We start from the raw sequence: 14,326 nt of genomic DNA, 5'->3' as shown, positions 1-14,326 counted from the left end.
ACCGATTTCACTTTTATCTTAAAAGGGGAAGGGGACCGTTGAGAGAAAAAGAGGAGAGGTTGGTCTGGTGAACTGCCAAACTCCTTGTATCGAAGTATATTGAGATATAGATAAAAAGGGGAGAATGGTGGGTGAAAGGTAATATAAAACGAATTGAAAAAAAAAACGAAAAGAAAGGAAGGTTCATAAAGTAGACTGAACTTTGTTTAGAAGGAAGCAGCTACAGTGTATCGTTGAGGTAGGTTGAGGCCAAAAAGTCAACTAGAGAGCTCTGAATTCTACGGCGACAGTGGATGGAGCCAGTCGGGAACACGATGGTATCTTATGTAGGATTGTTAATTCTAATTTGGAGTATTCAATGGTGGCCATAGCTGATTCCGCGGCTGCTGAACGTGTACTGATGGCGAACTTCCGCAGTTCTACTGCAATGTGCATTCCACATCACCAAAATCGCCTGTCTTAGCAGCCCGTAAATGCGAGTTCGTTCTGAGCAAGCGCTGTGAACAGCACACTCGAATATGGTCTCTTGTGGGGAAATTTAATGGGGAAATTTACCGGCAGAGCACGACGAGCATCCAAACACTCTGGGCGTTGTGTCAGGATGCGAACAAAAATATCATTATCGGAGCAGTGAAGGCAGCTAAGGCGTTGGATGACTCAGAGTCTTTCGGGAGGAAAGCTCGTGTGATCTGCGAATGTACAAGCGTATGAAACAAGAACAGAAAAGGAACTGCAGTGCCGGCGCTAGGAATTCAAAGGAACGGTTACAAAACATGGGTTATAGCTCTCAAATACTTTGTGTCAACCTGTCATTTGTATAGTTGTCAGTTGCGTGCAAGAGTATTTTAAAACATGTATGTATCCCGTTCAACGTGATAAAATGCACGGAGCCGAAGCAAGGATACGTAGGTGCTCAAACTCAAATATCTTTGAATTACAAAGGTATTTGAGAAAGGAGGTATCGCGGCTTCCTTTAGTCGTCCGGTTTACACTTCACCGAGATAATGAGGCTTGTCTTCAGCTGCCGATTGTTTTGCAGCGAATCTGTTATGTGCTAGGATCTGGAAAGAAATGCGTCCATGGACGTTAACAAAGAACTCCCGTCTAAACGGCGATCCTTCGTTCCGATGGGTCGTGCCTACTATAAATAAAAAGAACAGGCAACCCGCGTGAGTCATTCTTCCTTGTCATTATTAGATAGTGAGGTCCTGATCCCTTGTTATCATCTATAGTCACCGACTTATTTCAGCTAAGAGTGCGCTGTGACGAGACTGAGGGCAAAACGCGCCCATCTAACCTTCTTTTCTTTCGCTTCCGCGATGCAGATAGAGAGACCTCGGCTCATTCGGAAACAAATTGTCCTCGAGATGTGCTTCGAAACAATTGGGTTTATAATGTGCTCATAAGTGACCATAAGGCAATGATCACTGTATTCACAAAGAATTAAATAAAGACATTTAAAAAAGAAAGTAGGGTAAGTTTGTTCATTGCAATCATATGTAAATCGTCTAGATGTCGTATAGTTGTCGTAATGTTTTTGTAAAGTTGCCGTTAAGTTGTCGTAAAGATAATATCTTCGCTGGTCCTCCATCTTCACGTGAGGTTGATGGGCTCTACGATTTTCGGCTTGTGTTTCGGAAGCACCAGGAAGCACCGCAGTCAGTGCACTTGATGGACTCAATGTTAAGGCGAAGCCGTTTAATACAAGCCCCTCGTGAGTGTGCTCTCCGACCCCTCTTTTCTCACGAAACAGTACAAACACACGGTCTACTTGCACGTCTTCTGCAGATGACTCGGGAAGAAGCCATTGTGTATCTGCAAGACGTCAAGGCGGAGATGAATTACATCCGTGCGCAACAAGAAAAACTGCGCAGGATTCAGGAGTTGCGTGAAGCCATCAACATGAAGAAGAAAGATGAGTCCGTGTTCAAGGTGAATAGTCCCGCACTCTTTCTTGTACAGTGATGGAGCGCTCAGGGCTGGGGAAGCCGCTCAAGCGCCATCGATACAGCATGGGCACAATAAAGGGCTGGTCTTGATACGTTACTTTGTTTGGCTGGGGTGCAAAAAAGGCTTATGAACAATTTTTAGTTTCTTTTTTTGTTCAGTATGTTTTATGTTAGTTCAAAGGGTATCTCCCTATTAGTTATTGAGCACTAAATCCTTCTTCAACATATGTTTAATTTACATTGGATGTTACGGAGCAACACTACCGTTCGTGCCGTTAACACCTTTTCTGAGGGCTAATAAAGTTGTCTTTATAACCATTCAGGGGAATGTCAAAGAGTTTTTTCATTAATATAATTTAATCCATACATTGTAATTTCACATATATGATTAAGCGTATTTACTGCGATTGATACGATTCTATTAGCCCGTGCTTGAGCTCGTATTCACGCAAAAATATTTACAACATTTTTGAATCTACTTAGAATACATACGGTCAGTCGGCTTTGTCACTGTGTTAATCTAAAATCGCTTCCAGCAAACGGGTCCTGGCTTAATTTCACCAAATCTTGTACCCGTGTTTAGTTGGTGAAGCTTCTGGGACCGGTAATCATCGTAAGCACCACTAAGCGACGCGGAATCTGCTCGGGTTACTTTTTGGATCGAACATTGTGCAGGACGGTTTCTGCGTGTACGTACAGTTCGAATTCAACTTAACTGGTGCACAAAAGTAAATGTTAATACCGTGAAAAAACATCTGAGGCGTAATTTCACTCGGGCAAATGTAAAATAAATCTCTGAAATAGACCTAACATGCCCAAAGTAGGCTTAAACTTTGGTCCGTTCAGTCAGCATGAAACGTTACAAAAAAACGAAAGCAACACGACGAAGAAATTTGACCCTAAATGGAATGTTCACCATTTCTACTTATTCTAAGTATGGTAATTCCGCTAGGAGCATAATGCTCTGATTTTACCGGTGACAGCACGTGCAAAAAAGTGAAGTCGAATAAAACCGCATAGAAGCGTCTTCATCGCCAAGCGTCCAGAAACGATGTTAACGTGCTTTTCGATGCAACTATACCTATTTTAAGTAGAAGCCCTAGTTCATACTCGAAAAATACACTCCAGAAACAAAACCTTTGACTAATCATCAGCACCTGCACTTCAGCTGGGCAGCGTAGTACAACAGCCTCCTCTATTTTACTAAGCCCATCAAATCGCGAAAGTATCTGACCGCTGTAAAGAGAAAAAAAAGGAACAATGAAGAGGGAGCGCGCAGGGGCAACGCCGACTAGGCAAAGGGCCCGCTCAAGCAGCGCCAAAAGTGCCGCTGCGATAAAATCAGAAGACATGAACGCGCTTCATTTTTTTTTTTGGTTTCTTTTGCGGTTGAAAAGTTAACATCCTGTGCCTTGAGCGTTCGGCAATTAACGTGCCCCCTCCCCGTGCTGACTGCGCCTGAGGTAGGGCTATGATCTCCGAGGTAAGGCAAACATCCAAACGCAGATGTGTTTTGCGCAGTGGCCGCAGGCCGCCGCTTGGCGTGGGGTGAGGGACAAGTGGCTCTGCGCTAGCATATCGATAACCATTTGGCGCTGCTTGTCACCTTCTTCCAGCGCCCGGGCGCTCTATACCTCCATCAGGGAATTGACAGACTTTGAAGAATAAAAAAGGCTATGGTAGTACTGAGATAAAGCGAATTCTGAAGCTTGAAATCTGCGCTTTTTTTTTAGTTTACTCATAACGCCGAAAGCGCAGTTTACTACTCGTTTTTAAGTCACATTTTGTTACAATAAAGTAATCGTACCAAATATTATTTCATTGTAAAAAAATAACGAAAAAAACGGCGATCTTTTTTTTTAATTTGTCGTTTTGGAATTGGCATTTAATCTCTAGATTCTCCGCGTATGACTATACTGCTCTATTTCAGTTATACTTTTTTTTTTCAACGCTAAAAAGGCAGCTGTGTTGTGAGCTTTTAATATGTTCAAATAAATACTTACAAATCTTTCACTCAGTGTGCATTACAATCAGTTTTCCACCTACCCTAATGTCGACCGAGGATGGTAGTGACTTCGAGCTAAAGCCATGGCACATCGCGAAAGTATTATATCTTCTCATAAAATATGTTGAATATTGTAATGCAAAGCGGATTTATAACATGTAGAAACATAATTTTCATAATTTCTACTCCGGCTTGCATCCTATACTTCAAAGCTTTTGATTGGTTTCTTTTTCTAGGCGAGCAAGTAATTTCGTCGCCAGTCAGAAAAAACAAAAATCTTTGATTAAATCAGAGGGACAAAGATCTGTCAGAGAAGCATGTTTTGTGAAGTTTTTCTGCAATTTGTTAGACAAAGATTGCTCAAAGGCTAACCTTGTGTACGCTGGGATCACGACTCACTCGTTTGCTTTTACTTCCGTCCGCTACAGCATCGAATGAACGACGTCTTGGGCGCCAAGGAGACGGTGCTGCCTCCGAACTCTCACATCTCTGCCAAGGCTGCCTCCGCAAATCAGCAATCTATAAAGCCGCAAAAGGCGACGCAGAGCAAGCTGCACACTGCGGCAGACCGGCCGTCAAGCACGGCGGCGCCGTCGCTGAAGAATACGGCCCCCATCAGCAGAGTTGGACAGGGTGACGTCGGCAAGGCAAGCGGCAACAAGGTGACGTCGTCGGGAAAGTTTACGCCGGTGGACTTGGACCGGATGACGGAAGAGAGGGTCCCGCCGAGGTCACAGCCGGAGGCCGACGTCGTCAGCATCCTCAAAAAGCTGAAGGGGGCCACGTCGCTCTATGACGAATACACCCTGGAGGAGATCATCTACTGGCTCGCCAAGGACATGTTCGCGCACAGCATAATTAAAGGTCAGAACGGACGCTTCACGTGGAGCCACCAAAGGCGACATTTTAATTGAAAAGTTTGGAATAATCATTGCACTGTGAGCGGTATCCGCTGTGCCTGGACTGCTGCCATAATTGTGAAGGTAAATGTTCTGATGAAAAGCCCCTAACGACTGTTCACGTAATATTGAGGGTTAAATATTTGTATCCTTAGTGACATTTAACTGGCAAAACAGACTGTCACTTTGAAACCAAACTTGTTGGTGCCGCAACTACCGTACACAACACATAACATTAAAATACTGCTTCGGTAGCGCGATGACAGCCTTCCGTGCTATCTGATAAACTGCATATATGTGTGTCTTCTTACAAACTAGCAAAAACATAGATGTAACAAGTCGGCAACCTGTGGTTAGTGAAGAAATTATAATTTTTTTTTACTTTAGTGATGTGTCACTGTTATGTTTTAGATTACTCTAAATTAAACTTGAAGATGTTATATAAAATACACCAGTTATATATTTTTCTTGTGCGCTGTGTCAAATCCACGATATATGTTTGACATTAATTTTTTGCGCATAGGTTCTGACTGAGGAATCGACACCCACTCTGAAAAATTCATCCTACCTCATGTGTTAGACTGCTGCAGGTTGCGAAAAATGCAGGACAAGCCTCCCGCACAAAGCTCTCTGGTTGCCATGATTGGCGGATTCCTCTTCTCCACAGGACTCCTCTCCAGCGTTCGATACTAAAGTGCAAAGAGTGAAGGACTTTGGGGAGGAGGTTGTCCTGCTTTTCGTAATCTGCAATATCTCAGCTAGCGCAAACAAAAACGTAAATTAAGTTAACGGCTAGTAACTAGATTTGATTTTCATACCCAAAACTCAGGAAACACGAACACAGGAAAAGACATACAATATTTTGAAAATATATTATTGCATCCACTCGATCACAAGGCGCGTGCTCCGCAAATACTATTATCGTAGGAGTTTTTTTATTTCAGATTTCTTTGGTTATGATGATGAATGTGATATTGTGTAAGAATATAGTATACTGTCAGCATAGAAGCACATGAAATTCATGTTTTAACATAGAATATATGGTAGTGTTCTCAAAAGTTAAAATGTAGGTGTATGATCGAGAACTATTTTCTTCACGAATCCGCTACACTCTGCATCATAATTATGTGCACATTTTTGTGCTAAATATGGTGCCTATTTAGTTTCTGCTGTTTTACTACTTTGGGACAGCAATCAGGGCCGTGTACAATTTAAGACGTAATGCATAAGGCAGGAGTACAAACCTTTCTACCATACGAGGTGAATAAATCTTTAGGGGTTCGTTTAACTACACGTGATTATATTCTAATGTAGAAGATTTTACAAAATTTCAAAGAAGCGTATTGAACCCTTTTAATTTTTTTAATAGTGCTCCAAACGTGGCATGCCCACATAACTATATTGCGCTAACACTGTTTCAGCCGTGTAAACGATTACGAATAAACAAAATCGACATAATATTTGCTCGAAAGAATGCGTAACCACTATGGCTTTGTTGTTCGTTTTACAACTATCTCTGTCAAAAGAACACAGGATAGTTTACTACAGGCGTGCCTTTCAAAAATGTGTGTTGCTCGGGGCATACTTGTTTACTCAAGTAAATAAAAAATGCTTGTGAGATCAGATTTCAGACATTAAAGAAAGCTATACAGTAATAAAAAGCAACAATTTTTTTTTTTCGCGATGCAAGGGTTGCCCGAGTTGTGAATTAATACCACCGAGCGTTTCCAATCAAAAGGAAGTATTCCCGAAGAAAATAATTTTAAAAAAATCTGTGGCTCCAACCCACATTGTAAAGGTGATTGGCCAGGGAAGCTGCGGTATCACCTGCAACGTTTGGCCACTGCACTAAACCAAATGCCTCCGCCGGTCGCAGCGCGCCGCCGCTGGTCGTATTGCCGTTTCTTTTCCCTTTGCCACTCCTAGTGTTCACGCTGCTCCTCGGGAGCCCTAGCTATACGTGGCCTATTCATCGCGGTGCAGCAACAACAATGAAATCGATTACTATACTCCGGTTCACCTTACCTCCAAGCGCAGGGGACGCTACGAGCCATCGGAGCCAATCCAAGGCCGTGTAAGTGTCACGTGACCTTAGAGAGGGGGCACAGCGACGCGCGGAAAGCGTATCACGGGCTGTGTCCACAGAACGGGATCGGCTAGGATAGCTCGTGGCGTCCGGTGCGTCCGGTCGTAAGATGAGACGGAGTATAGGGGGTTCTTGTATATACGAAAGGCTAGTGACGTCACTCCCCACGCTGCAAGCTGTCGTCGCCGCGGCAGCTTGCGCAATAGTAATCTTTACCGAGAAACGTATGCGGTGCGCGCTACGTGCTTCGCATTGTTATCCGGAGCGCCTTGTCATCAATTATGTTGTTCGGACGCTTGTTTTGGGCCTGTTTTTTATTGAAACGAATGCTGTGCTGGTGTACTGCACGCGTGATGTATGCACTTTTCGCTTCAAACGCTGGAGGTTCTTTTTTCGTGAGGACGCCGACACGAAAATATCCAATCCACGAGTCATATTCAGCGTCGCTGTAAAAACAACAACCTTATTCGAGGCACTTAAGGAGGAATGAAAGATTGGCACATTTTTTCTTTTTAGTTGTTATATGTTATTATCTCTGTTGCACTGAAACAACCCCTTCGGTCACACCAATACAATCCGGTGTCCTGTGAATCCCCAGGTGGAACATATGAATCACGGCCGAGGTGCTCGCATTATTTACAGAGGATTAACGCAGAGATGACGTGGCGGAACCGAGATTTCGGTTGGAGTTAAAAGATTTCCAGGTGGTCCAAATCAGTTTTACGTCCTCCGCTGGTTCCCCATCATCAGATGCATTTTGTTGGTTTGGCACGTAAAACTGCCGAATATGACTTTTGTTTTACTGAAACAATCATTCAGTTTAGTGGGTAGTTCTAACTAGCAAAATTTGCTCGTTTCTTTATCTTTTCTCCACAGGGGACCAGAGTGCCGAAGAAGCTCTGGCCCGTTTCGCGAACTTCGTCGAGAGTGAAGTGGCACAAAACAAACTTTCTGGAGAAGTAGAGAAAAAAGTTTTAGGTATGTATTTTATCAAAGTAGCAGCAGTTTTTTTTTACTGTGATTTGTTTGCATTCCTTTTGTGATTTGTCACGAAAATGCGATTGAAAGTTGCCAGCCTCAATTTGTGTGCAAGTGACATTTGAGGTTACTTTGGTGGTCGATCAGACGTTTACTGATTCGGCCGCTGAAGCTTGTGCGTCATCACTTATTCAAGCAATCTTCCATTTTCACGGAGAGGAAAAACTTGAATGTTCGTTGACGTTTTCGCACAGTCATGCCTACTTTTTATGAACGCCTTTTTCTCCCCAAAGTCTGTCCGCAATGCTTGTCAGTCATAATGATGGAGCGAGGTTACAAATCCAAATTATGAGCAACAAACGTTCCCAAGGACTCCACGATTTGTTTGCTTTTAGACCAATGAGATATGTTTCTGCAAGAAAAGCTTAGGCGACAAACCTTATTGTTTAGAAACGGGCACCGTCTCCTACACGTGACTTGCGTGGCGCACTCACTTTTTTTACGAATAAGGAAAGCAATCGCTGCCTCTGACCCGCGGCCGGAGTCACGCCTCGAGTAACGATTGGACTGCATTCGTTTTGATGAGCTACTTTTGTTCGATTACGGTTTCTTTCGAGTTCAAGAGAAGTCTATTCATTATTTTTAGATAAGTCAAATACTTCGAAGACAAGGGACTTCTTGTACGTTGTACGTATTTATTGAGCGTACAAGACAATTTTTGTACGCTCAATAAATACCGTTTAGAGTTAACCCTTCACGTTCATAATCTACCAAGCACGCCTCAGTTCATTTTGTTTTACATACTATGGCCATCGCAAAAATATTTGAGAAAAATTAGCAGCGTTCTCCCCTCCAACTTGCAGCCAGAACAAGCGGCTAGGTGAACCGGAGCCGATTAAATGCCACCTGGCGTTCATGAAGTTCATATTATCGGCCCCAAAAAATTAAAAATAACGGAACAAAACAGGCATCAACATGAGCGCGCTTCCCTCTAGTTTCCGCACAGTATAAACATCGCATGCTATAGTAGCTGGAAACGCCGCTAGGGAGTCGAAACAAAAATGGCACCGCCCGTCGGTACCAAGCACATGCAGTGATCCGTTTTTTTTTTTTTTTCTTTTTTTTTTTCATTTGGAGGGAAGCAATGTTAAGGATATTTATTCCAATCTGGGAGCGTTGTACGGGGACAACGCCCCAGTTTATGACACTTTGGTTAAATGGCCCAGACGCTTCCAGTGTGGCGAAATAAGAGGAAAGCATTTCGAAGACGGCGACCAAGTGATTGCTGAAGTGGAGCGATTCCTGAACGCTCAAAACGAGGAGTTCTATAACAATGGCCTCCGGCATGTGGTGCATTGCTGGGAAAAGCGGGTAACTTTTGGTGGCGAACATGTAGAGAAAGTCTCAACTCCTACTTGAGTTTGATTGCTGAATCTCTATTCCTTTGTGAGAATAATACGAACTATATCATAGACACGCGCTGGGGTTGGCAAGGCACAGGATAATCGCCGAGTTCCACAGATCGTTCAACTTCGGTTATTTCCGTAATTCCAGCGATTGGGCACGACCCACTGCCAAAATTCATCTCACAGCATTGGTTAGAACGAGCTCAAATGAAAAGCTCACACAGTGCTCGTGTTCACCGTAGCTGCTGCCTTTAAATATTGTCAGCGAGGGGATTGCAAGGCGTCATGACAAAATCCTGTGTATCGGATTGTTGCCAACGTCCACAATGACATCCTCACAACTTCACCAACTTTTGCAGAGACTGAAATAAAAAACAATTCCTTCTTAACTTTACATTACGCGGCGACGAAAAAGCTTATTTTTCATTGCCGTTGCGTTCTACTAGTATGCTTGGGCCCCGCTAGTGCAAGTAAGCTTGTGTAAACTAAAACATTCCTATCCAATTTTACAGCACAGCCTCTAAGATTTAGTATTTATCAGAGCTTCTTCAAAACCAACACACCCTTCACCCTTCCAAAAAGAAAAAGGAAACATTGCGGTTTGTTAACGAAGATCAAATGCAGAACTAGGGAGGAGGAGCTACGTGATACGCTTGGCCTGAAAGCACAACACCACGAAGGCTTCGATCGGTGTCCCTCTTGTTTGTTTATTGACACGGACACCGATAAAAAATAAGTTGTCTATCCAAAGGTTGTTCATGTCAATTGTTTAAGTAATTTTTTCTACGCCAATTCATGTTTTTTCTCTCTTGTGCCAGCAGGGGTGGAGTAGGCACGTAGACACTTAACCCGCTCTTTCTCGGAATAACTGTTATATACCGACCTTTGGTTTTTGAAAATTTTGTCTTTAAAGCGGAGTGTTCACATTACGTCAGCTCACTAAAGAAAGTTTTGTGCGTTATTTTTTTCCGCTGACTGAATATACGTGCTCCAAGACTAGTAAGAACATCACGAACTGCCATCATGCACCAACCCTCGACGGAGAGGTTGAAACGTTTTTGGGAATCACAAAAAGGGGGTTAATTGCTTCATTTTCCGCCGTCAGGTTTTGGGTTCTAGAATTTATTATATCCGCATACACGCAAGCGGTGAACGACACTCAGGACGCTCAGGAACCGCTACTAAACCAGAGATTAAAAAAATTGACGAAATGGTTTTAGAAGACCGCCGAGTAAAAGGGCGTGAGATTAAAGAAGTCATGTACATTTATTATTGAAAGTAGATTATATTTTACGTAACAAATTGGGTTAAATATTTCTGCAAGACGGGTGCCCTATTTTCTGCACCCGGAACAAATGCTCAACATTCAGCCTCAGCTCCGTATCAGTAAAAAAATTACGGATGTGAAGTTCTATAGCCATCCAAGTCCATCAAATTAACCTGGTAGTGGCACTGTTAGCATTCAGCTGATATTAACCCCGCGAGAAGGAAAATATTTACTACGAGAATGAAAATATTAGTCAAACAATCGCACTAATTCATTCCCACTCAGCCTCAGTGAATCTGCCATGATCTCAGCGATTGATATTTAATAATTATTTTAATATCAAAGTGTAACTCGACTGGCCTATTTGTGTTTTAACGTAGAAGACGTTCTTGACGTGGGTAACTTGGTGACAACGCAAGAGGCAAAAACGAGACGTGAAAACGGAATGTAAAACCGTCACGCCGGTATATATAATGTTGGTTTGTAAAGGACTGCACCAAAAATTACTAACTAAAAGGCGCATTAGAAGTGGGACGATTTCAGCAACTATGACGAAGCTGCTACCGGATGATTTTTTTTTAAAATTCAGGCAGCCCGTTTATCTTATTATAATCATATAACAAAAAAGCCAGCAATTTCTATTTCTGCACGTTTATCGGTAATTTCATTAGACATTCCACTGAAAATAAACAAGGTTTTCAAATTTTACAGTCAACGAAGCAGAGAAATCAGAGCGTCTTACATATATTGATCGGGCAGTATAGTTTGGTTTGACAGCTCGGTTTGGTCACACCATATGATGCAGAGTTCTCGAAACTCGTAAGCGTACAACAGACGCAGTAATTGAATCTTATCTCGAGCGCCAACATATATACCATAACAAACTGTCACGCAAAATCCGTATCTAATCGTTCGGTGGCATGTATGGTACCCAAAGTGAGCTGCAAGGAGAGCTTTCTAAAAAAAATCAGCAGCAGTTCGTGGTTTCCTCCAACTTTCCAACATCAACCAACTTCTTCAGTCAAACCCCCGCTTGGTGGACACTGCGTGCGCTGTACCATTTAAAGAGAAGGCTAAAACCGGACGCAAGATTTATTGCGCTACGTAATTTGACTTATCATCTAATTTAGTATCGTATTTTCCTTCTGACTTACCGGCTAGTTCACATGACGAAGTGGAAATAACAAAGATATTGGTCTCGAACGTTTTGTTTAATGATTCTTAAAACACCGTTGCAGATATTATGTTGGCTGCTTTGGTGGACATCCTTCGAGAGCTTCCGAACAGTCAGTACAGCGGGCCAGGCAACCAGGTGCCGCAAAGGCTCTTCCCGGAAAACAGCGAGCGCCGGCCAGCGCAAGTGTCCAACAGCAGACCCAGAAGCCCGAGTATTCGACCCCGGGAAGATAAAAGTGAGCACTGTTCACGGTGGTTACGGGTGCTTCGGTTCACAGGAAAGGGCTCAGTCAGTTGAGGGACAATTGATTAGAATACGTTTTGGGCCTCCATTTGAACATGAGAAAGGGAAGTGAGCGGCTGTGATACTTATATTGAGACACGAGCTTTCAAAACCTGTGACAGAAAATAAACTGCGATTGCTTTTTTATCAACAACATAAATGTAGTCATAATTAAAACAACGATTATTTCTATTTAGTTAGCATTATGTAAAAACTTAGAAGGGTGGATTATGCAAACGAAAAAGTTAACTCCGGAAACACGGAACCCTTAATATAGCCCCGAAGTTATCTTGGCATATTTTAGCGTTTACGCATAAAATTTATTTCAGGGAGGTTGAAAATGCCTTCGGTCATTTTCTTACTTCTAGCGTTTTGTGCTACTATGCCGAATCGCGCCGAATCCGGAATTGAATTCACATATCTGTCAAAACCAAAACACAACTTTGTTGTACAAAAGCCTAGACAGTGAGCACTAAAAGCGCCTAAAGATGACGTCCGGTGTAACCTTTTGTAGACAAAATATTTAGCCAGCGCACTCCAGGGCTGCTAACCTGAGGCCTTTAACGTGCTTCACGCAGCACTGATTACTCCACTACACAGTCTTATAATGACAAAACAGTAAAGGTGGGTCGCAATTATGTTGGCAAAGAAAAGTAAGTGTAGCGCGTGTCCAGCCGGAATAAAGAAAAGTGCTTCGAATCTTTCGTTCAGACTCAGAAGTTTCAGAGAATTCATCATTTTCATAGCAAGTAGTTCCAGGACAGAGCAGGTTTAGGGGATGGGGATAAAGAAAAGAAGATGGGGTGAGGTTTCCAGCCGTCCGAAATGTATGTTGATCTCTGACATTCGGTTCTGGTGGGAGTTCGGTAATGAAGTATATTATTACTAGAAAACTGGTTATTTATTTTGTTACCTTTCGGGATGTAACACAGGAGGTAACACATGTAACACCAACACCTCTTCTAAGAACATTTGATTTGAATGGAAGGAAATCACGTGTCAAAACTTGAAGAGTTGATGTTTTAAGAAAGAATAAAACAATTAAAACAGGAACCACACAACCACATCTTGAATTTTTTTTGTTTTAATTGTTTTATTCTTTCTTCATCCATGACTTAAACCAACACGATCTTCTCCCAAGCAAGCTGATGTTTTGTTTATGTGATTTCAGAGAAGACCGTTCCAGTAGAAAAACACGAGGAACTGGTGCCAGCTTCGCAGAAGTCCTAAAAGTGAGTTGATTATTTTTCGCTTTATACTTGTATAATATTAACAATAGTCTCGGGCCGAAATAATAAAAACGATATTAGTACGTCTTTCGGAAAATTACAGTAGAAATGCAACAACACAAGAAAAGTGAAATATTGTATTTGACTCATTTTCGTGGGCACCAGAATTCCCAAATTCTGCAAAATGCGGGTTTCAGCAATATTTCGCGGGCACGACAGTTCATGATTAATAAAGCGCTGTGGCTAGCGTTCCGTCCGGACGGAGCACTGAAACGCGTATACCTAAACCTCCCCCCCCCCCCCCCGCCTTCCTCTCTCTCCTCCGTGAACCTAGGGAAGGCGGAGACTTGGACGTAACTTGGGTTACGTCAGACGTAACGCTAGACACTTCGTTAATAAAGATTTACTCTTTATTTGTTTTCATAACTCATACGTTCTCGGGCGCTAAATTGTTCGTTGCACTTTTTTTAACTGAGATGTTCACGAAAATGAAATAACTGGAAAATTTAATTATTCACAAGATGACCAATGTGCAAGAACTGTCTTGAAAAAACTTGGTTAAGATGTTTTCTAAATTTATATACCTAAAACTTGAACATTGAATTCCATCACAATTCATTATCAGTAGAGGGTGAATAATACAGTTCTTATTACTTTTATGTGAAGGGTGGGCTAGTTGTTAAGCATTCAACATGGCTAAAATCAGAGAAAAAGGTAGGAAACCGGTGTTAGTGGTTCCTTACCTGCACAAGGTATCGCGTAACTTAAAACAAGTAACCCAACAATATGGAGATCAAGTTGTTTTTCCGGAACTAAAGAAATAACACATATGTGTTTCAAAGGGCACTTAAATTTGGACTACTTTTCTCGACAAAAGTGAAAAAAAAAACCATGCTACCCCTTTTGCGCTCCATACCTCTTGCGTAGTGTACAGCATCCCCTTAAAATGTGGTAGAACGTATGTAGGACAGACTAGACGGTGCATTAAAAATAGGCTACGAGAGCATAACCTGGCTCTTAAATCAACGGTGGGGGGGGGGGGGAGGGG

General features: G+C 42.4%; 1 protein-coding gene across 1 annotated transcript in view; it reads left to right on the top strand.

The window, feature by feature from the left end:
* The window catches only part of LOC8052672, a 208,798-nt gene that overhangs the window by 192,550 nt on the left and 1,922 nt on the right, over nt 1-14,326 (top strand). The window contains exons 8-12 of the mRNA XM_042289203.1: nt 1,789-1,932; nt 4,383-4,818; nt 7,816-7,917; nt 11,829-12,002; nt 13,221-13,281. Of these exons, the coding sequence (XP_042145137.1) occupies nt 1,789-1,932; nt 4,383-4,818; nt 7,816-7,917; nt 11,829-12,002; nt 13,221-13,279 (915 nt within the window). The 3' untranslated portion in view covers nt 13,280-13,281. The remainder of the gene's footprint in view (nt 1-1,788; nt 1,933-4,382; nt 4,819-7,815; nt 7,918-11,828; nt 12,003-13,220; nt 13,282-14,326) is intronic.

This window comes from Ixodes scapularis, unplaced genomic scaffold (assembly GCF_016920785.2).
Source record: "Ixodes scapularis isolate PalLabHiFi unplaced genomic scaffold, ASM1692078v2 PGA_scaffold0__279_contigs__length_252992795, whole genome shotgun sequence".
Lineage (NCBI taxonomy): Eukaryota > Metazoa > Arthropoda > Arachnida > Ixodida > Ixodidae > Ixodes > Ixodes scapularis.
The sequence above is the reverse complement of the archived record's forward strand: the minus strand, read 5'-3'. Positions and strand labels throughout refer to the sequence as shown.